We start from the raw sequence: 22,153 nt of genomic DNA, 5'->3' as shown, positions 1-22,153 counted from the left end.
AAGACTAGGATTTGAGCAGAATGTAAAATAATGAGGAAACATGAACCTTGTACAAATAAAAGATGGAATCCATCATATATTGTAAATCACTGTGACAAATATCCTGCTCCTGTATAGTTTTTTTGTCATGGACAGCAGTGTCCCCCAGCTTAAAGGGTCAAGGACACCACAAGGGGTCATGAGATAGGGCTAAGGCAGTGGTTCCCAACTGGTGAGTCACGGATCCATTCTGAATGGGCCTCAAGTGACTCGCAAACATGTCTAGTTTGTAAAAAACAAATTTTGTTTTTAAGTACAGTGAATTCCTGGATTAAAATTTTATGTTAATGTGCTGTTTCCTACTGTAGAGTGAGTGATGGACAGAGACAGCAAACCAGGTTGACGACATGGTATGTCACTGTATAAACTAAACTGTGTGGACTTTGAACTAATGACGAAGGAGAAATCTGGAGCCCGTGGCTGGAACAGTTGGGAACCACTGAGCTAAGGGGTCCCAGGATTATTACTGGGGTGCTTTTAATTTTTTATTTTTTTTTACATTTTTTTCCCTGTGATGTTCTCTTGGAATTCTGATGGATGGTACAGAGGTCTGATATGTACAAGTGGGGGACATGTAAGGTTTAAAAAGAAAACATCCTGGACAAGGTGTTTACCTGCTTTTTGGGAAAGCTTTTATCCCTGCAGTGACTGAGCCAACAGGGCATCAGATCGCCATTTTTATTCATGTACTCATGAGCCAAATATTGACCAAAGAAAATGTGGTAACCTTGTATCATATGATTTATTAATGCTAACAATAAATCTCGGTGCTCTCTGCTCTGCATTGTCACAATTCAGTGAGGTCGCATGCTCTGCCTGTTTGTTTTCAGAGACTCTTAACTGCCCCAAAATGTGAGTGATGGTCTGTCAGCCAGTTTTACCCTTGTTATTGACAACAGTGTCCTTGGTCCAAGGTATTCTGGGAAAAAAATAGTCCTCGCATATAGCAAAAATTCGCAGTTAAATGTAATAAAATTTGAAATCACCACTTGAGTTCTTCTTTTCTAATTAAGGAACACTGAAATTAGATTATATGCTCATACTTTAAGGAGTTGTTGTGCCCTCTGACCCATGTAGGCTCCCATCTTCAGAGAGCAGGGGCTTCTGGGTGTTTAAGGTCAAAGCTAAAAATTAAATGTATTCATGCTTTTGTTGTTGTTTCTCTTGGCTTTTTACACCTTGTATTATTATGTCGGTTGTAATTGCCTTATCCACCTCTTTTCCCTTTTCTTCTTCACACAAAGCACTCTGTGACTTGTTTATAAAACTCCTACATCATATAAAGTTTGCTTGCTTCTACTGAAAAAAATCTTTGTGAAATCACATCATTGGGTAAAACCTAAGAACCCGTGTGTGAGATTTCTTCTCATACATACATTTATTTTATACTGTCTTAACATCTGAGGTCTGCACCAGCTCATTTATGGAAGACACTGAGGAAAAATCATTTCCCACCGAGTCACTACAGGGAGGCAGATAAGGAGGAGAGTTTGGGAGCAGTTATGTTCCTATATTCTGAATGTCTGTGATTGTGTTGGGCTGTTATGATAGGTACATCCATCAAATATTCATGACCTTGTGCGTGATGCATACTGTATATAAGCAAGTTTTGGTCCTATTCCTGCTCCAAGCAATCGGGGTACAACATACATCAACCTGTGGGCCAGACTCAACACATGAATACAGAACAGATGAAGCCCTCTCCCTTTCTTCGCCTGATGTTTTGATTTAATACATCGACAAGAGACAATCAATGTCAAACTAGACCACACTCTATTGATGTCTTACTCTGCAATTTTAATTTAAGTACAGCTATTCATCAGGTTTCAGAAGGAAAAATCCCAGATGTCAGTCCAAAATGGTTTATTTTGTAAAGGGGGTAGTTGGAGGAGATGAGAAAACATGGTGCGCTACTAAATGATGATATATTCAAATGTACATGACATTCAAAAGGGTATTACAGTTATCACTCAAATTTTCCACACATGAACTTAAGTCTTCATTCCAACATATTTTCCAAATGAAAATGGATAAAAAGTTTGTATATTTTCAAAATAAAAATATGTATCAACACAGTAAACCCATGGGATGCTGAAAAGGAAAACAAAAAAAGAAATAACAGTTACATGCAGAATGTAGACTGATGAGTTAATTTTCTTGAATTGGAAAAAAAGTCAATAAAAAAACCCACAAGGTGAATGACTAACACATCTTATTAATTTAGAGAAAAATTTAGGCGAATCCTGCCATTTTGTCATCACATCATTAACTCACATTAGCAGAAACTGCATTGTTTCAGTCTTTTATTCTGTATAATATAGGTCAATAGGAAATATAAGAAACTGCTATTAATGACAACTTGAGTGGTCTTTGCTAGCCATTACAAACAGCACATATGTGTTGAGATGCCTCATGAAAATGACGATCCAAAATAAATTACATTTGCCAAAACCTAACGCACGGACTGGTTGGGATGGAGGGGGAGTAGGATGAGGGTTGGGCTCAATGTAGGAACAACTGACTGATGACTAGTCAAATACACTGTGAATGAAGCTCCTCTGGATGTGTGGCGTCCAGAGGTACGGCTGTAGAGTGAGTAAAAAGGTCCCAAAGTAGAAACTGCAGTCTTAACATGTGCCATACTTTAAAATGTAGAGGAAAACACCCTTACACTCATCAATATGATGAGCAGAAAAGTCCCAAACCAAAGCTTTGAAGTCTTTATTTTTGCTATCGGGGAGAGGAAAAAATACTCGAAAACAAAAATAAAACACAAAACAGGAGAGGGAGGGAAGAAACGACTCCAGATATTACGCTGAATGCAGAAGAAGATGAACTGCACGAGTTGGGTGAGACACTCCGGCACAAGGGGTTATTTCCTGGAGCTAGACTTCTAATATCCAAAAGTACTGGTCTGGAGGACCAATGTTGGTCAAGGGGTGTCCATGGAGATGCCTACAGCAAAATGCCTCAATGGCAGCATCTTAGCAGGCTGTCCAAGAGAGACGCTATGTGCTTCCTGCTGCCTGGCTCTCTCCTCCCTCTGAATTACCTGCAGGAGAGCAAAGTGACAGCAGGTTGACATGGATGTGCAGGCCAGTGGTCTAAATATATACAAAACACGCAAAACAAACTGCTGTTGTGGCACCAACATGGAAATCATTTGGTTTAGGAGTAAGTAGTCGTGCATTGTGCCAGCTCTGGAGAAAGGTCTGGCTAACATCATTAGTCTGCACTAGGGAAACAAAAAAGGCTCTGACTTGTTTGTGTATCAATCACAACCGTCTTGGGCGCCGCTATGCCAAGGATGCTTGCAACATAGTGTTAGGAGTGAACTGGCATTATAATGACTAAATCCTCAGAAAGGAAAACACCAAATAAAACATTAAAAGACCTTTTAGCAAGTAGGTTGCTAGCTTTTAAGTTGTTCTTTCATGAACCGCGCTAAAACGAAGTGTGAAGATGAGTCCGGCTGTGCAAGACTAGTTTCACGTGGCAACTTCGAAAATGGTTAACGCAGCATTGTCTCAACTGGGGCAGCCAATGACAGGCTTTATACCCACAGTCTACTTTCAGTAAGCCAGAGTAAAGATTAAGTAAACCACACATGACAAAAACACACAAACAAAACAAAAAAAAAAATTACTGACTCGTAGCAGGAGTGGAGGCTGAAGCTGAGGCAGAGGCGTTATCTTCCTCGTCGCTGTCCTCCTCGTTGGACTGCGGTACCTCGGCCTCAGGGATGGTTGCTGCTGGGGTCTCGGGCTCCTGCTCCGCCCTGCTCTTCAGGGCTAAGATGCGGTGATGTAACGCTGCAGCCAGCTGACCTATGTCCTTAGAGCTACCCTGAAGAGTAGAGACACAGAGGGAAAAACCACTTAGCACATTGATGGAGAAAAAAAGCAAACCTGATCAATGCAGCTCTGGAGTACAACTCAATTCTTCTTGTAGATGTTTCACATTATGAGCTTGCCTGGAAACAGGGATTATACCCTTTGAGCCAGTGGAAGACTTCTGATGTGAAACATCTGCACAGTAAGTTTGAACTTCAACAGTAGCTTGGCACCAACTGAAATTAATAAGCAGCACTTATGTTAAAAAATAAAGAATTTACTAAAACAGAATCAAACATGCAGTTCAGAAAACAGTGATGCTTTTTACTAAAATAGAAATATAGTCCCGTATTTAATTTGAACCCATCTTTTTAAGTAGGCCCACGTTGTCTCTGCACTTTAGGTAAATAAAGGTCACTAACTGCTATTTTATGATATACCTAGGCTTGGGAGATAAGCACACAAAGGTTACTTTAGCTCAAAAGGTCATGACACTTAGCTTTATTATCCCCCAAGAGTCAAAACAGCCCCATAAACTGTGAGGTGAACAGTTATGTTAAATGTGTTTATGGGACGGTGGTGACTCAAGATGGCTTGCTGGCTCTGGTGATCTTGCAGTGAATCTTAACATAACCTTTACATGAGTCATCAGCTGCAAAAATAGACTCTCAGATATGGGCTCGCTGTGTGTTTTGATGAACTTATCTGTCATTTCCCATAGCCAAGTAGCTACCTAGCCAGCAGTCTGCAGATCAGGCTAATGATGTCTTGTCAATAAATACTAACAGTGACGGCAAAGCTTTCAGTTTCTGCCCTGTTTGTGTTAAACTGAGATATTAAAGCAGATGTCCATGCTTTATTTAACTGAAGCATCTGCTTGTGACATTATAAAGCTATAAAAAATAGCCTTTATTTGCATAAAAGGACATGTTATGGTATTTGTGATGGAAAGAAATCTTCCCCAAGCTTGAAAAAATAAACTGCACAACCCAATGTTTGGTGATACAGACCGATATTAGGAAGACCTTGACCCCCTGGTCCTCTGTGTCCATGGCAGTGATTCGTACACTCTTCTCGCTGGCCTTATCCACCTGCATCTGGGGCCAAAGCTTAGTGTTGAGGATCAACCGGAGGCTGCCCTGGGTCCTCATCACTGGAAGGGGTTAAACACAAACACAACAGCAATGGTGTGAGATGACTAAGGATATTAACTGAGATGTTATTGTAGTAGTTTTATGTTCATCAGCATAAATACAGGGTCAGAAATATTATCCAGAATGAACCTATGAAATAGTGTTGTAATGGAAAATACCATTTTTTAAATTTAAAAAAAACAAACAAACAAAAAAAAAAACCCCAACAACTTTAAAGTTAAAACAACTTTCCCTTCAACTCTTACAGTTTTCTTTCTTTGACAACCGTTCTACCATCACACATACACACTGCATTTAACTGCATGCTATGGTGCCTTGGCCACAGAAGCATATATCACAGGAATGGGCTCCCCCTTGTGTTCAGTGTCAGGTACTGTAATAATTATGGCGATCAAAACCACAATCAAGCACTATTTGTATGGTTTTACAGAGCATGTTATCTCTAAATCAACATTTAGCTCACAAACAAACATGATCATTCAAGTTTTCAATCAAACCATGTCCTGACCATGAACCACAAAAACCAAAGCTGTGCACAGTCTTAACAGTCAGATGTTTATTTACTTTTTCCAGCCCCAAGAAATTTCTGCAGGTGTGCTTACCTAGACGGGACTGTAGCGTGCCGTCTTCTGTTGATGCCATGTCGTTGAGCCTCAGCAAACCTCGACCCCTCTCTATCCACGACTGAGCAGTCTTCTCAAAAACATATAACTTGCACTGCATCTGAAGCAAGAGAGAGTGACGACAAACTATTGCTTCATGTCATGTTTTTTTTTTTTACTGCACGTGTTGAATCAAGAGAGCCCGCCTCCTACCTGTAAAACATTGCTTTCTGATTCCTCTCCAGTTTTGACGTCGACTTTCTCTAAGATGCACTTCTTGGCTGTGGCTTTGGTGTAAGCTGCTGCAGACTCCTCCAAAGACTCTGACACGCTGTTCACTGCTGAGATAAAATACAGCGGGTTAAGAAATCTGCACCTCGCTTGGTTTAACATTTGGTTTCTGAGATTATTATCAAAAACTGATGTGTTAGTTTGAGCACTTTGCTCAGCCTTCTGCCCCTGCGACCTGGTGCTAGATAAGCAGCTGAAAATGGATGGATGCTTTGCGAGAGTTTCCTCTCACCGCCATATTGTTCTCGCAGTGACACAAACAAAACATTTTCTGCTAAATTTTGGATTTTGGATCTAGTGCTGAAGGGTTATAGTGAAAGACCCAGGGTTGCATTCCATCACTTAAAACAGGAGCTGCACAGGCTGCTGCAGATTATTTGCAGAGAGGAGCCACTTCAGCTGAGATCACATTAATGAATGCCTGCACACGCAGCAGCTATGAAATGCTGAATATCTTTTCGTTGTCATTGGACAAACACGACAGTCTCTGAAACACGCTGTCAAACCACCGAATGTATGCACAGTATTATCCCATTAGGTGAAGTGGCCTTATATGTTGAGCCCACAATCTAACTGACTACTATTTGTGTTAACAAGTCACCCTTATTTATGAAGCAGGAGGTCATGATTAAAACCTAATAAATACCATTCTTTAAAACAAAACAAGTATAAAGTCATAGCTTCCATTGTTGTAACTATTTTCATCAAACCAGGTCATGCAGTATCGAGTGTTACGTGTGTGACGTGTTATTTTTCCCTAAAACAAGCTGATGATATTTTCTAGGGAATCTGAATTCAGTTCACTTCACTCTTGGTATGAGAAGAATTCTTTGCTGCACCCCGTTTCTGTTAAGTAGTTTTTGCATTCACTGTGAATAAACTTTGTTCTGGACAATGTAACTAAACAACTGCTTCAGTGTTTCAGGAAATGGGTGGGATGTATCACCAGTGGTTTGGAATTTGGATCTCAAATCAAAGATGCAGTATTTATTACACCAGAGCTCTTTATGAGGTGCTAATCAAACACTTGCTCCCAACTAAATCTGATGTGGATATTAAAAACTTTATGTAACATATTGGGCTGGGTGACATGGGCAACAAACATATCTTGGTGTTTTTAGGCTGATGGGTGATACACAATTGACATCTTGTTTTTTTCCAACAAAGTGGGCAAAATGTTCAGTTGTAAGTCAAAGCCACATGTGAGATGCCTGATATACTTTAATTAAAGCCAACTGTGGTCAAAATAAAGTGCAAAGACAGGGTTGTCTTCCAGGTTTGAATATAAACAGCTGTAAAACAAGTAAATGAAAAATGACCTGAAACAAACAGCAGGGCTGTACTTTAACTCTTTGCACATTGCACTGGTGCTACAAAGTTTGAAAGTTTGGTAGCACTAGAGCTGCAACAATTGATCAGTTATCAACTATAAAATTAATCACCAGCTAATTTGATATTCAATAAAAAGGTTTGAGTCATTTTTCTTTTTTAAGAAAAAAAAAAAATAAATTCTCTGATTCCATTCATTGTGTATTTTCTAGTTATTAAACTGAAAATATTTGGGTTATGGACAAAATGAGACATTTGAGGACATCATCTTTGGCTTTTGAAAACACTGATTGACATTTTTCACAATTTTCTGACATTTTAAAGACCAGACAATCGCAGCCCTTTGTAGCACAGCCCAAAAACTGGAGCACAAGAATAAAGGTTACTAGTTTATTGTAGTTTGCGACAATTCAAACTCTGTGTTGGGGGAATTTTTCATTTTTCATGACCTTTCAAATGAATATAGCACCGCAAAATGCAGACACTGTTTTAAATATTTGTACAATACAGAGTTTGTCCGTCTTGTATACATTTTTATAAACACATCTGTTGGCGTCTCACCATCGCACATAGACTACAACTACCAAGTTGTATGGCAATTCGCTATCGATACATCTCACAAAAAGTACACAAACCCCCAACTCAAATACACAAGTGGCTCTGTCTCCCACACGGCAGAGCTGTGTTGCATGGGTGCTACTGTGGGAATTTCTTTCGGTCAGAGGGACCGATGTTTGCGTAGCACGTTGTTTACAACAACAGCAACAGATTTAAAACTGAGTACCGCCCGGTGTCTTCCTCTGTGCAGGAGAACTTGCGCAGAGAGTGCGAGTCACTTCCGACAGGAACCGACACAGCCCGCTGAAGGCAAAGTTGTATCTGTTACTTAAGGTACCAAAAAAACAAAACAGGTCCCGACGTAATTTTTGCGTGTTGGCATCGTGTTGGTACCGAAGTACTGGTTCTCATGACAACCCTAGCACACACGCACGGCTTTACGAAGAAATGGGTAATTTAACACAACAGCAAATTATATCGATATTATCTGTACTGTCTCATCCTATATCTCATTTGAAAGTATCTCGGTGTACCTTAAAAAGTCGATAAACCATACAGCCTAATAATATATATATATATGCTTCTGTTAAACTGCTTATCTTATCGCACCAGATCTTGCTTTTGTTGTTTTTAGTCATCACTGGGTTGCAGCCAAGCATCTCTCTTAAATCTATTAGTACAGTCAAACATCAAACACTTTTTCAACATCAGTGGAGTTGTGTTTTTACCCTTCTCTGGGGTGGCTTCCTGTGATGAGGGCTCTGAAGCAGGGGCAGCTGAAACTTCTTTAGTTTCCTCATTTGCGGACTCGCCCTTCGGGGGGCTCTGAAAACACAACAAAGGTGATCAGTGGAACTTGTAGGAGTTTTTCAATATGGCAGACAGCAGACTCAGTTTACAGCAGGTTGCATCAACTCACCAGAACTCGTTCAGACATGTTCTGCCCAAAAACAAATTTTGCCCCACTGTCTGTACTGTTTGTGGCATTTTTTGAACTGAAACGACACAGGGAAGAAAAAAAAAGAATTGATGAAAGTTAATTATGAATGAAGATGAGTTGCTAAAAATACTCGAAGGAGGACACAATTGTATTACCTTGGGGTAGAGATGTACTGTAAGAAATAATTAGTGCCCTCTGATTGAGAGTCCGGCAACACACCATCCTTTGACTTGCCTTCTGTACTGTTTTCTTCCAACTGGAGAAAAAGAAGTGTTAAATTAGGAGTTATGCTAAAAATGACCCAAACTTTAAGACAGACCATAAAACTTTTATAAATCAACAATAAAGAAACTCCTAATGTGCAGTATAGCAAGTGACCATTTTCAAAATCTTGTCCAAACATCCAGATTGACCTCAAAATCATACAGAAAAATATCAGCCATTTTGCAGAGCACCACAGGAAATGCATCTCTTATCAGGAACTGGGACCACTAAACACTACAGGAAATTCTCTAAGCGAGAACTGAGACTCATGACAAAGTGTTAGAATAGAAACACTTACAAAAATAATGTACACTATGACAAGACAGAGTATCACCTCAAATGTGTAAAAGCCCCTCCTCTGTCTGAGACATTTAACTGTGCATATCTGTTTCGGTTTGTCACACATTCTCAGCTCAGGTTTGCACTCACTGTACGTTAAAAAGAAGACTAAGACGAGTGGGAAGGCAACCCACCTTTGCTCTGTCTTTGATATTCTGACCAAACACAAAAGATATTGCTACATCTGTCTCCTTCTTCTCTCTTTCGTCTCCATCTTTGTCACCACTTGCTCCATCTTCCTCATTTTCATGTTTCTGAAATGGGAACCCAAAAAAAAAAAAAAAAAAAAAAAAAAAAAAGCAGTGTCAACTTTATAGTCGACTTTTCTTTAAAAAAAAAAAAAAAAAAATCTAAAACATTGCTTTTAACATAGCTCTGAAAGCAACTTTTACATACAGTAAAATAACACAGTGAATCTTTTGATATCTCACATTTGCATGACTTTTCATCAACACCAGATACAATAAACTTCCTCATTTCAGAGGAGAACGGAAATAACAAATCTTCTGTAAATGACCTTCAGTTTAATGCTTTTACACACTGTACTGAGCTGATAGGCAGCGTTTATCAATAACAAACCCTTGATTATAACAGGCAGATTTACCCACTCCTCACCTGTGACTTGGCCAAGCTGGCTGAGTGCTCTGTGTTGTTCAGGAAGAGGGACTGGGTCACAGATGCCCCATCTGATGACTTTTTCACACCGTTGGTTCCACAACTGGAATCTAAATGAACAGACAGAAAGGACAAAGATAGTTTCTTTTTTTCTTACTGCTGTCCCAAAGAATATTTAGCCTGTACGGCACATGCCAAAAACACAATATGCAAGTTATTAATAATCAAAGCTGAATTATCACACTTGAGAATGTTTTACAAGTATCAACAACTGATTCCAAGCTGCACCCACTGGACTCTATATGTGATTTAGAGGGCGGCGGCGCCTGGAGGACTGCAGGGCGGAGGACACTGCGTTGCTGCTCCTTGGGTTTCTGACTTGGGACACCTGCAACAGAGCCAACTTGTCTCATACTTTTTGAACACAATGAGATGTTCTGGGTCTACATGTTCAAGTCTGGATGTATCATTTCCATTTCTAAGAAGGGTCATATATAAAGGATGCAAGTCTGGGTTCAACTTCAAGTCTTTGTTCCGTATCAGTCAAGTCAGTGTGAGAAAAAATTCCACGAAGGCTTACAACCTCAAACACCAACCTGAGCTTGGTGCCTGTCCATGTATGAGAGTTGGTGGCTTTAAACGGAATCCCACAGGCTTCTCCTCTGGTGAGAGGGAGCACAAGAGAGGGCGGACATTAAAAAAAGATCCAAGAGTCACACAGCAACATATAAAGGGTACGTTCCTTCTGTCTTTGCACCTTTCTGACCACAGGCCCGGTTACCACAGCAACCCTTGAAGAGCCTCAAGAGTTCTGTTGCAGCAATCCAACTCCTGTGCAGTAACATGGCGGGCTCTAGGGCCTATGATCTATTTCTACTCTCCATCTCAGTGGCTTTATTAGCCTGACATGACCTGGCCCTAATCAGCACTAAAGCAGAAAGCTGAGAGCACTTGTAAAAAGCGCATCCTCTTTTTCAGCAGCATTTTTATGAGATCATTCCTTTTTCTAGTGAGCATAAATTTTAAACAAAACTTCTTCATCTTTTAACAACCAGGGCCTTTACTTCATTTTACTAACCAGCATAATACTTAGGACATGGAGGTGCACTGTGTGTAGTTTTACAATCAATCAGTGTTTGATTCCTAGTGTGTTCATCTTAGTTTTCACTTCCACATATGTGCTTTATGCAATATGCTAAAAGCGCTTATTAATAACGCCCTGTTTGTTTACTCAAGTGGATGCTGTGTCCTCTCTGAAAAGCTGTGTTAAATACTGATATTACTCCTGCCAACTCTAAACAATTGAGCTATTGATTAGAATTCAAGCAATCAAATCCAAAGCAAATAAACTGAATAACACATATTATTAGCAGAGATGTACACTTTAAACAATTCACAAAAACACACATACATTTTTGTTAAAGTCCCACTGCAGTCAAAATTCCACAATAACAGTGTGATTTCAGTTTTGCATTACTCCCTCCCATGAAATGCACATGGTGAAATGTTCTTTCAGAGATGGTGAACAACATGCTGCTACGAACAGCGATATGATGAATACTGTATGTCTGACCCACAGGGGATCCCAAACCTCATCATATAGTGTGCACAAGCCGAACCTATTCGGTACATGCATGTTTAGGACCTAACCTACCGACTTGAACTGACAAAATTTAAGACCCACAGTCAATGTTATATTTTATTCCTTTTTAAAGAGAGAAAGAAAGGCTTTCTCTCAAACAGGAAATAACTAATCTGGGGACAGCCATTATATATGTAAATCTTTACAGAACACAACACAGCAGCCCACTGACACAAAACACAACTGGCTTATAATCCCTCATAAGCCATTCCTCTGACATGTAGAGTCAGTGGCACTAAACAAACAGCATCCAACTACCAGCACATGACACTTTGGCACCATATAATAATAAACCCTCTGCTGTTACCAATATCAAGCACTACTTTTTTTTTCAAATATTGGCATCATACATTTGGTTGATAAACATAGAACTTGTTTCCAAGCTGAACTTGGCACATCAAACTGTTTTAATCAGGAACAGAAGTACATATTGTGCCAGCATGGTCATGGGTCTTAGAAGGTCATAATGTTCACAATGAAGAGGCCACCTCTGAATTACTGGGGATTTTGAGAAGCTCTTGTCTTGCATGTTCTAATCAATTTAAGCTAACTCTAATGCAAGGAACCTCTGTATAAATAAATGTATGTGTGTGTGTGTGCGTGTCCTTCACATTTTTTGGGAACCATTCATTTTATCTACTTCACACTTAACAGATGTATTGCTGGGGACACAAGGATAAGCAGTGTTGAATTTGGTGTGACTTGGACATGTAACACGTTTAACATTGATAAACTTTGAATAAACAACAAACGGCGCTCTGTGGCATGGGGCTACAGGGCTCTGAGAGAAAGTCGCCAAGTGTGTGGAGTGCGTGTACTCTAATGCCTGCTATTAAAATCAATGCTCTACTTTATAACCGCAGTGGTGTGGACTGAGTCAAGCATATCTTCACCTACGGCCACTGTGTAAGTCTGCCATGCTAACTTAAAACACCGGCCGCTGGCCACACGCCTCTGATATTAAAATCCACCCTCTACTTAATGAATGCAGTGGTTAAGTGAAAGCAAGTGACTAATACGCCCATTCGGAAATCATTACATCCATTAATATTTACTGGTGTGTTTGTCAGAGGTGGATTAAGTGATCTGGGGGCCCCAGGCAAACACTGTCTTGCTTTACTTGTCAGTCTTTCTCTGACTGGGAAGGTTGGTATTGCCAATAATAGCAGAAGTATTCCAAACTTTGTTTTCCAAAGCAAAACTATTAAATATCAAAACTATTAATACTGCAGAGTTAAGGTCCTGCATTCAAATTTTGACTTAAAGTTAAGAGTAAAAGAGAGGCATTATTAGTAATGCACTTAAATTAACTTAATGTCTGTTTAAGGCGAAGTATTCAGTTCTAATATAATGCTGAGTAGTTTAACTGTTATATTTTTTGTGAGCAAATACTGAATCTGCAATGTAACCTGTAACATGTTTCTATCCGGTAAATGTAGGCTAGTGTGTTTTCCTCTGAAGTAGGAGTACACTATAGGTAGTCAACTGTTAAGTTGGCTTATTTTGTTGTACAATGAGCTATAATAGCCACATAAATCAACAATTTTCATACCTAAACATCATAATAAATCTGTAGCTGTTTGGGGCCCAGGTGTATTGCTCAGGACCCAAGGAAGTGCAATGTCAAGTGCGAAATTATTCTCAAGAAAGCTGCAAGTAGCTATACCACAGGCCAAGGAATCAGCCTATTCTGAACAGGCATGCTTTGAAGGGGCACTGCACTAAAACTGACAATTAGCTCACTAGCTTGCAACAAAAAGCCTTCACCTCTCTTTGCTGGGTATATTGCGTGTTCTTTTTGCAACACATGACACAGACCACTGGTGCAGCCATAGACAGAAAGAGAGGAGGACCAAATCATTTCGAAATAACCAGACCTCAACCAGAAGCTAAATGCAACAAACCAGCCTGAACTGATGTCCAACTTGACTGCACTTATCTGGCACAGTAAGTTTCTTCCCTTATATTTTTATTCATTTTGTTGGATTAATACTACATATAAAAAAGGAAATTTGGAGTAAATTTCTTTTGCTGTAACTTCTCATATCATTTAAAATCACTCATGCCTTTGGAATTTGGCTGTCCATGTCACTCTGTGACTGCATTCCATGAATAGCGTCAGACTTCAACAGCAGATACCTGAAGGGCTAGCTCATAAGTAAAACTACCACATGCAAGTTAACTTGAGCTGTTCAGAGTGAATGGGGTGCATTTGCAGGCAGGGAATACACAAAATTTTACTGACATCTTATTTGCAACTACTGATGTCACAACATTAGAAAACATAAACATATGCTAAAAAATTCTTTCAGACATAAAATGCCTGGGTGCGCAAAAGAGCAAACATTACTGTTGACCAACAAACTTATTGTATTTGTTGGCTTAAACTGTTTTAAAAAAATCTGTTGACCCATGAAACTAAGATTTTTTACTGCAGGGGGCCTTTAAGCTATGAAGAGAAACTAATGGTGGTCTGGATGCCTCACCTGGCTCAGAGTCAGAGTTCCCAGTTGGAGACTGGCAGAAACTTGAGGGCATGAATACATTGTTCTTGGGAACTGCAAAGTAGCGAACAGGCATTGCACTCAGCATACAAATCAATGTGTACACCACAAGCAAGAAACTAAGAAAAACAAATGCTCTGCTTAGTCACCACGTGCCCTTACCAGAATGTGGGGGTGGGAACGATGAGGTCCTTTCCCTTTTCACAGGGGGGCAATAGCTTCCCTCATCTTTATCTGAATCTGAAAATGGTAACAAAATATTAATAATAATACAATTTCAATAAACATATGAGAAAGATAATATTAAGTAAGTGGTCAGTCTGGACGTTAAATTTACCTTCTCCATCCTCTGCACTTGAGCCGTCCGCAGATCGCTGCAAGAAAAGCGAAGGACTTGAGCTCAACAACTCCTCTGCAATGTGTGTTTTTTGCAGACTGAATATCAGTATAAATAAAGTCTGCAAAATCATAATTATGGCTTAAGTCTCAATACATACAAATAATGTAGAGAAACTTACCTTCTGTGCTTTATCTTTTTGGAAAACAAACACAGGAGGCGCTATGGCAGGCTTGTCTGTTAAGAGAAGATGTAGGCTAGTCACCCAAGCACTAAGTTAAAGTTTACAGCAATCCCATCTGTTTGATTCTTCTTCATGGTTTAGAGTAGGAAACAAAAAAAGGTAACGCTATAGCCTTCTCATTTCATGGCTCTGATTTTCCTCTTAAAAGCAGTGACAACAACATGAGTGTTCAAAGAGCTAGAATGTTATTTGCATTACTAATAAGCATAATCATCTTGCACTAAATTAAACACCAAATTTTAATGCACGATGACACTGCAGGCATTAACATATCATTCCAAAAACCAACCAAAAATATGTGGAGATGCATTTAGACATCTTACATTTCACAGACTGTATGGAGGACAAGTTTTGGTTTGAAAACTTAAACTGCTTGCCTTTCTATAAATACTTCTGATGAAGCTTCGAGTGAGTACAACACAACTGTGAACAGTTTATTTATATGCCAGATTTAGCTGCGTCAAAGAATAAGCGTAAAAGAGGGAAGTGTGAAAAACAATCCGACCAAGGTGACTCAAGAAAATGCACGCCTATAATGCTGAACAATGTCAAATTTCAGTCAGTGTCAGTCAGGGTTGAAAATTAGCAGCAGCCACTATCAAATGCTGGTAAAAATATGCAAGTGGTTGCTAGATTTGCTTTACTCACCTGCCACAAAAATACCCAATGGTAATCTATGTAGTGGCATGTAGATTTGGAATCAAGGAGTCACAGTTGCAGGTGGACAAAAAAAAGTAAATTTCCAACCATGATGTCAGCCAGTCAACAGACATCAACTCTTAATCATACTGCAGAAAATCATGCAATCCTATTAGGACTACAAGGAAGAATAAATCACATTACACTGATCTAACCTGGACATTCATGTAATGTATCAATGCAATGTATCACATAGCCATCAAACTTTCAGTGACTCCACAAGGCCACACAGCAACTGTAGCTACTGTAGTAATCAAAAAGGTGATTTATTTCAGCTCACTACCAAAGATTTTCTTGCAGCTATAAGCTATTGTCATGGCTAACCCATAATAGCAATCGCCAGGTAGGATAATAATTTCATGTCACCTTAATGCGTCTACCTTTACACTGTAACCTCTGTAAGATGTGTAATCCTATAACGTTAGCAGACAAAGGTTTTCCTCTGTCTGGGCTGGGCCTATAACACTGAGCAGGTGTAGCATCGTTGTCGTAGAGAGCCTTGCCGGGGCAGAAATACACGCGGTTACAGCCAAATAGCCAACAGCACATTGCCAGGATTGTTTACTGGACCAAGATTCGCCGTGTCAAATACAACCCCTCATGGCTAATACTAGCTGTTTATGTATGACCACGTTTAATGGCAGGAAACAAGAGATTACTGTGTGACCTATATTAACATCCAGCTTTGAATCTCTCTGCTGCTTGCAGACAGCTATCTCAGCTACTGATTGTAACATTTCCGGCATGCAACACTGATATTCACTGCAGAAATCCAAGCAGCCCGCGACGCTCCCGGCTTATGATAACCAGCTAGCATTTACACTATCTGACCCGACCCAGCAAATAGTCGGCCCCACCGGTTGTTCCCTAAAGCCCCGCACGTAGCTTAGCTTACTGGCTATAGTTAGCTTGCTAATGCGCTCCATCCCGCATGAGTCATCTCGCCTCACAAGCAATGACACCAAGATACTCACTGAATTCTCCCATATTTAATACATCAACATAATGACGAGTAGATCTGAGCAGAATAAATTCAGAATATAAAGGGATCAGCGATTACACCACAGCATTGTCCCTTAGCTTACGCTTTTCTCTCTACGCGCCTAAATGAACGCCAGGCAACCCTGTAAGTGAGCGCTAACTACATTAAACAAGGAGAATGTCGTACTAAAACGTTCCCAATCAATTGAAACATCACCCTGTTAGCCGAGTTACAAGCAGTGCTTTTACATCTTTGGCCTAGAAAGCCTTGCTTCACCTCCACAATAGATCTTTTAGCTCACCACAAATGGCAAAACATACTACCTATAAATAGCCGGGCGCTAGCGTTAGGGAGGTAAGCCAGCTAGTGGCAGGCAGCATTCGAGGGCGTTCCGAGGCATTCCAGGTATTACCCACAGCCCAGCCGTTAGCATTGTTAGCCTGCTTGCTAACGTTGTAGTCTTGTAAACGCCGCGAAGCTATAATTCACCCGAACTCGCTGTTAACATGCGGCCAGGCGGCATCACTCCAGTTATTAAATATGCAGACAATGTATAGACGCCGTTTATATCAGCACAGTAGCTGTATTGTTTTTCTCATACTGCCACTTACTCACCTTCGTTTGCCAAGTCCGCCATTTTACTTCGACGCTCACACACCCACAACCCACCGCGCAGATAATACAAGTTGAGGCAGAAATGTTTTCAGTGGCAGAGAGCACATTGCCACCGTTTACTATTGCAGTGAGCGACCCCCGGCTTTCTCCTGTGCCCGTCAGTCATACATAAAAATAAAAAATAATATTGTCCGTGGCTGTCAGTCTGTTTATGTTTTGAGTGGAGCACATGTTTCAACCTTTAAGAGCAACTTAAAGTTGACTTGGATAGCATAACCTATTACAGCAACTCCTCAGGCCCCTGTAGAAATGTAGCCTACCATGCTGTGATAACACACATTAAAAAGGAGTTGTCAAAGTAGTAAATGTTGCACTGAATGGCCCAAGAAGTCTGCATTAGAATATGAATAACATACATGTCTTATGACCTTGGAAAGAGTAATTTGACAGAAAAAAATCATATCTCCAGGGTCACATCTGATCTTCCCAGAGGATGAAGTTTCTTGGGTTGTTATGGAATTAGCTTAGTTGGCATCATTGTTGCCATGATGATTGATGTCAAAAACATAAGCCGCCAAGGCCTTGAGGGATGAGACAAATTGCCAGGGGGAGGAAAATATTGCAGAGATCAAGGTGCAGGAGCAAAAGCATCCACAATAAAAAGATAAAAGTTCTGCGCAGTGAAACAATAACACAACAACCTCAAGAGATGCTCCTGAGGGATAACAGGTTTGGGGAGGCGAAGGAGGAGGCCTTGTTTCAGGACAAAAGAGGAGTTGACAAAAAGTCAAAAACATAAGCTTCTGCTATAAAGATAAATACTCCAAGTCAGATGTGACAGGAGGGTGGGTGAATCAATAGCAAAGGTGAGTCATAGATAAGTCATATAGTAATAGATTCATGCACTGTGTCGAAACAAAAAGGACTGGCTCTCACAATGGTTTCTTCTTAAACCCTTCCCACATTGAGGGTTATTCTAGTCTTGGATATACAGTTCACAAACTATTATTTTTCTTCAAACATTGCTTCATATTACCTTTTCCAGTTGCAGCAGTAAGTCGACAGCCTTCTCCAGAAGTGTTACTGCACAGTCGGTGGTGGTATTTGCAGTGACAGCCAATAATGTGAAGGCAAACAAGCATAGTTCACATTTCATGGGTTCAAACAGCCTCTCATCATTTACCTTTATGCTCAAGGTGGCGCAGTGCTTCCTCACAGTGAGACAGTTAATAGGTTTGAAGCTACCACACAGCTGGGCCTTGGATAAAAACAGTCGTGATGATTAACATGCTTGTTTATTATGGACGTTAATGAAAGGGATTTTAATCAAGACAAAAATCCAAAGCTCTTTGGTAGGCTTTGGCAATGGTCTGCAGTCATTTCAGGAATGAGTGATTTCACTAAACAGACTTAATTAAAGATAGCCTGTTGAGATTTTTTTAACATCAGTGTTGCCATCCAAACACATTGTGTGAGATCTAACAATCATCTTGAATACATTTCCTCCCTCGTAAAACATTTGCAAAACCCTTGTTGAATGTTTTGAAACAGGCATTTTTTCCACCAGCTTTCACTCATTGCATCACTACCTTTTATGAAGGCCACATTTACTATGTTGTGAATCAGACATCATGGATTGTTGCGGCACTGCAGAGCTGATTGGTTCCCAGAACTGTAAACACAGCAAAGCCATTTTGCTTTGATCAAATCCAGCAATGGCACATGCTTTGGCATTTGGGGACCCTCGACAAAAGCAAACTTGAATATGAAGTTTGACATCTTTTAGTTAGTTTTCTTTGGATATTAGGGACTGTTTGTTATTTATGAGGGGGGAGGGAGTGCTGCAAAAAGAGGGAAGCATGTCAGATATTGTTTTAAGCACTGGGAAGGGCCATATGTCTTTTATTTTGGCGTGGGGAGGTGCATACAACTTTGAATGGTTGTAATTTGGTTGGAATTTCAAAAAGCATTTTTAAAAAAAAAAAAAAAATTATGTTTAAAAAGGTTTAAAAACTTGCCAAAATTACACCATTTATCATAGCCAGAAAATTCAAAAACAAAAATTATCATGGGGTTTTCATATTTCTGATGGTCCTTGAACACATTATGTGGGACAAATGCTTACTTAGGAAAAAAACAAACACAAAATCTGAGTTTAAATTAGAAATAGATCACCAATATCACTTTATTCTACAATTAATTTGGCCAAAAATAAACTGTTTGCATGAACTAACCATAATGCACAACAAGAGTGGAAAAACTGAGGCTTTTTTCAACTCTGGGATTTCATTTTTATAAGTTTTAACATTCACACTTTAAAAGGCAAGTGTTAAAAGTCTTAAATCTAATTTATGGTGGAGGGAGGGTCATGCATTTCACCTAATCACTCAGGGAAGCTAGCTTTGGGGAGGGTTAAATAAACAAAACAAAGCAAAATAAAACAAAGTCACACCTCAGCCACCCGCCTCCTGTAATAAAAAAAAGAACAGTCCCTTGTTAACTGACATTTTTGTCTAACCAAGCTATTTTCATATGGGTGTTTTACTGCTTTATGTTGTGTACAGGCTGAAGTGATCTGTTGCTTTGCATGTGTCATTTTCCAGTTTAAAGCCAAAGAAGTTCACTGCATCTGCCACCAGAGGGCAACAACATTTAAAGCTGGAGGCAAGCTCTCCTTATACAAAGACAGTTAACACATCATTCTTTGTGTACACGTTTTCCTCACATAATGTACCACAACATGACTCTGAAAAATATAACTGAAAAGTATGCTTTTCAGTGCTTTCAACTCTTGAGTAGGTTTTAAATCAATCTTTTGAACAGAGGTTTGATTTACTTTATCCTAAGGGTGTCATTAAATCAGGGGCAATGAAAGTTGAAAGAATCATAGAGAAACTATCAAATTCCCCTCCAGTGATCTAGGATTGCGTTTTCTTCAGGATGTCAGTTTGTTCTTAACTTGTGAGGAGATTCAGGCACGTAGCACTAAATTCTGGGCCTGTGCATAAGCAGTCTCCGTGGGCCCCTCATCTTTTCCTCTCTTGATCCATGTCTCTCTCATGCACCATTTTTCCTCTCTGTCTTTCTTTTCATTTTTGAAACATTTTTGATTTCCCAAACACGGGTAAAGAAGACATGGCAGTGTACTCTGGAACTTCAGTGGCATAGGCAGTCACTCACTCGGCTCTTGCTGCATTTAGAGATGAATCCTAGTGCAGGGGCAGACAAAACCATTTGCGACTTTAAGGTGAGAGAGGTGCTTAAGAGAGCTTCCACTATTTTTTTATACAAAGTTCAGTCTTTCAAGGGATTTATTCAGCCAATTTTAATTTAGTTATGGCACTTATTGCTAAGAAAAAGTACAAATAAAACCAAACCTTTCATTTCAGGCTTTTATAAGGGCCCCTCCTCCACTGGGCCTCTGAATAATCAGTCCCACTTTCCCGCATTATACCAACCCTGAATAGGTTCACAGCGGACTCAGTTGTCACATATTTGTAAATCAAGACATACCCACATTTCACACAGTGCAAGATCTTAACACTGTCAAATTCCTTGTATCTTTTTAAACAAACTTCCCACATCAGCTTCTGTTATCATGTAAAAACGTTTCCTTTGTCTGGAGATAACAGGACAATTAACCTGCTAACAACAGAAAATTAATTTGTCATTCGCAGAAAATGAGATAATTGTTTGATTGTCTTAAGATAATAGGATTAAACCAATGATTACAATTACAGCTGCCCTCTGTTGAGGAATGAAACACATTTACTGATCACAATCTCTCTGTAATTCTTCTGTGTTTCTTTGCTGTAGTTGAAAGGTTGAAGCAACGGCCTCTACACAAACATATATGAAATGTTTCCATTAGAAAGTGACCCAGTGCCAGATATAGAAGCAGGAGTTAGGCAGAAAACACTGGACAAATCCAGCACAGATGTAAACACAAAGCAGTTGTTTGCGTTGTTTGCTCAATTATGGTTAGGGAACACTGAGTAGAGTACATTTCATAAGAGTTTTTATTGCACAATACCGACCCCGTTTTCAGCAAAGAATCATACTTCAAATTTCCCTTCAGGCACAACTCAAACAAGCCACTGCATGTGTTTATGCTGTTTTCCACAAAAGCCTTCATCTGTCAAGGGAGCTTGGCTTCAGCTTCGAGCCATAACAGTTTCAGTTCTCTTCTTATCCATCAGCGTAACCGCTGTCCAATGTCCACTGTAAATCAGCAAGTCAACATTTTTATTGGTTGCAGGCCAGGGAGCTTAACTCTCACTAAACTCTAATTATATGCCAGCTAAATGTTTGCGCATTCTTTGTTGTGCTTGACAAAACTGTCTGTGCTACCATCCAGTTTGCAGATTTCCAAACAGGCTCTGTTACATTGTTAACATAGTAACAGTGGCTCCATTAGTGACTGGAATTTGCTGACTTACGTGCATGCTTATATGCATATATAATGATATGCAATGTTTTGAAGTACAGTAAGACGACCTCAGGCATACTCTGTTACCTAACAGACTTATTTTTTTACCAGATGATTGTAACTAACACCTAAAGATGAAACCTAGGGGAATTTCACTGGAAAAAAACAAGGGTAATCATGAGGCAAACATTCTTTCACAAAACCCAAAACCATCTAATTTCTCCAGTGATGTAATATTTGATCTTAACCTCTGAGCAGTGTCATCTGAAGAACACAGCTTCTGGGTAGAGCTAAATACAGCCGTGTGATGAATAAATTAGAATAAAATAAGAATGCTAGCTTGAAAACTGCACTCACAATAGTGCAGTGGGACAGCTTGAAGAAGTGTCACTTATGTAAATATGTGTAGGAATTTTTCTTGGTGAACCAAACCACAGGGGACTAATGCCAGATGTTAATATTAGACATGTGTGCAAAACCCCAAATTACATTTGGAAGCATCCAGTTACCGCATCTTTTTTTTTTAAACTTCTGTCTACAATATCTGTGCATGCCAGCTATGGTTGAGATTGGTGAAAGATCATAATTAAGGTAAGAAAATATATATTATTGCAGGTCTGTGAAGGGACAGGAACTCCAGTCTCCTTTGCAAAAGTCAAATATGATACACCTCCTTTCATAAACAGTACATAAAGGAAACACTACTTCCTGCATTGGCACTAAATAATGGTCCTGGA

General features: G+C 39.7%; 1 protein-coding gene across 7 annotated transcripts; it reads right to left on the bottom strand.

The window, feature by feature from the left end:
* Positions 1-1,885: 1,885 nt before the first annotated feature.
* ranbp3b (RAN binding protein 3b) lies at positions 1,886-17,123 on the bottom strand. Of its 7 annotated transcripts, none has more exons than XM_049598939.1 (17): positions 16,988-17,121; positions 14,629-14,684; positions 14,448-14,484; positions 14,273-14,350; positions 14,093-14,164; positions 10,561-10,626; positions 10,224-10,352; positions 9,965-10,074; positions 9,484-9,603; positions 8,902-9,002; positions 8,726-8,801; positions 8,535-8,631; positions 5,842-5,969; positions 5,629-5,749; positions 4,883-5,025; positions 3,690-3,885; positions 1,886-3,091 (listed from the first exon to the last, which is right to left on the bottom strand). In XM_049598939.1, the coding sequence occupies exons 1-17, from the start codon at positions 17,007-17,009 to the stop codon at positions 3,048-3,050; spliced, it is 1,596 nt and encodes a 531-aa protein (XP_049454896.1). In that variant the 5' UTR covers positions 17,010-17,121; the 3' UTR covers positions 1,886-3,047. The 7 variants fall into 7 exon arrangements, with proteins under 7 accessions (XP_049454896.1, XP_049454897.1, XP_049454898.1 ...); XM_049598940.1 differs by having other exon boundaries at positions 5,842-5,966; XM_049598941.1 differs by having other exon boundaries at positions 10,257-10,352; positions 16,988-17,120.
* Positions 17,124-22,153: the final 5,030 nt, after the last annotated feature.

Source organism: Epinephelus fuscoguttatus, linkage group LG15 (genome assembly GCF_011397635.1).
Source record: "Epinephelus fuscoguttatus linkage group LG15, E.fuscoguttatus.final_Chr_v1".
In the NCBI taxonomy this organism is placed as follows: Eukaryota; Metazoa; Chordata; class Actinopteri; order Perciformes; family Serranidae; genus Epinephelus; species Epinephelus fuscoguttatus.
The sequence above is the reverse complement of the archived record's forward strand: the minus strand, read 5'-3'. Positions and strand labels throughout refer to the sequence as shown.

Excerpts from the sequence above, each read along its gene's own strand:
- ranbp3b (XM_049598939.1), bottom strand. The coding sequence starts at position 17,009 with ATGGCGGACTTGGCAAACGAAG. Across the intron at positions 8,802-8,901 it reads CAGTACATCTCTACCCCAAG|TTCAAAAAATGCCACAAACA; the intron begins GTAATACAATTG and ends GTGTCGTTTCAG. Across the intron at positions 5,750-5,841 it reads CAGAAAGCAATGTTTTACAG|ATGCAGTGCAAGTTATATGT; the intron begins GTAGGAGGCGGG and ends CTCTTGCTTCAG.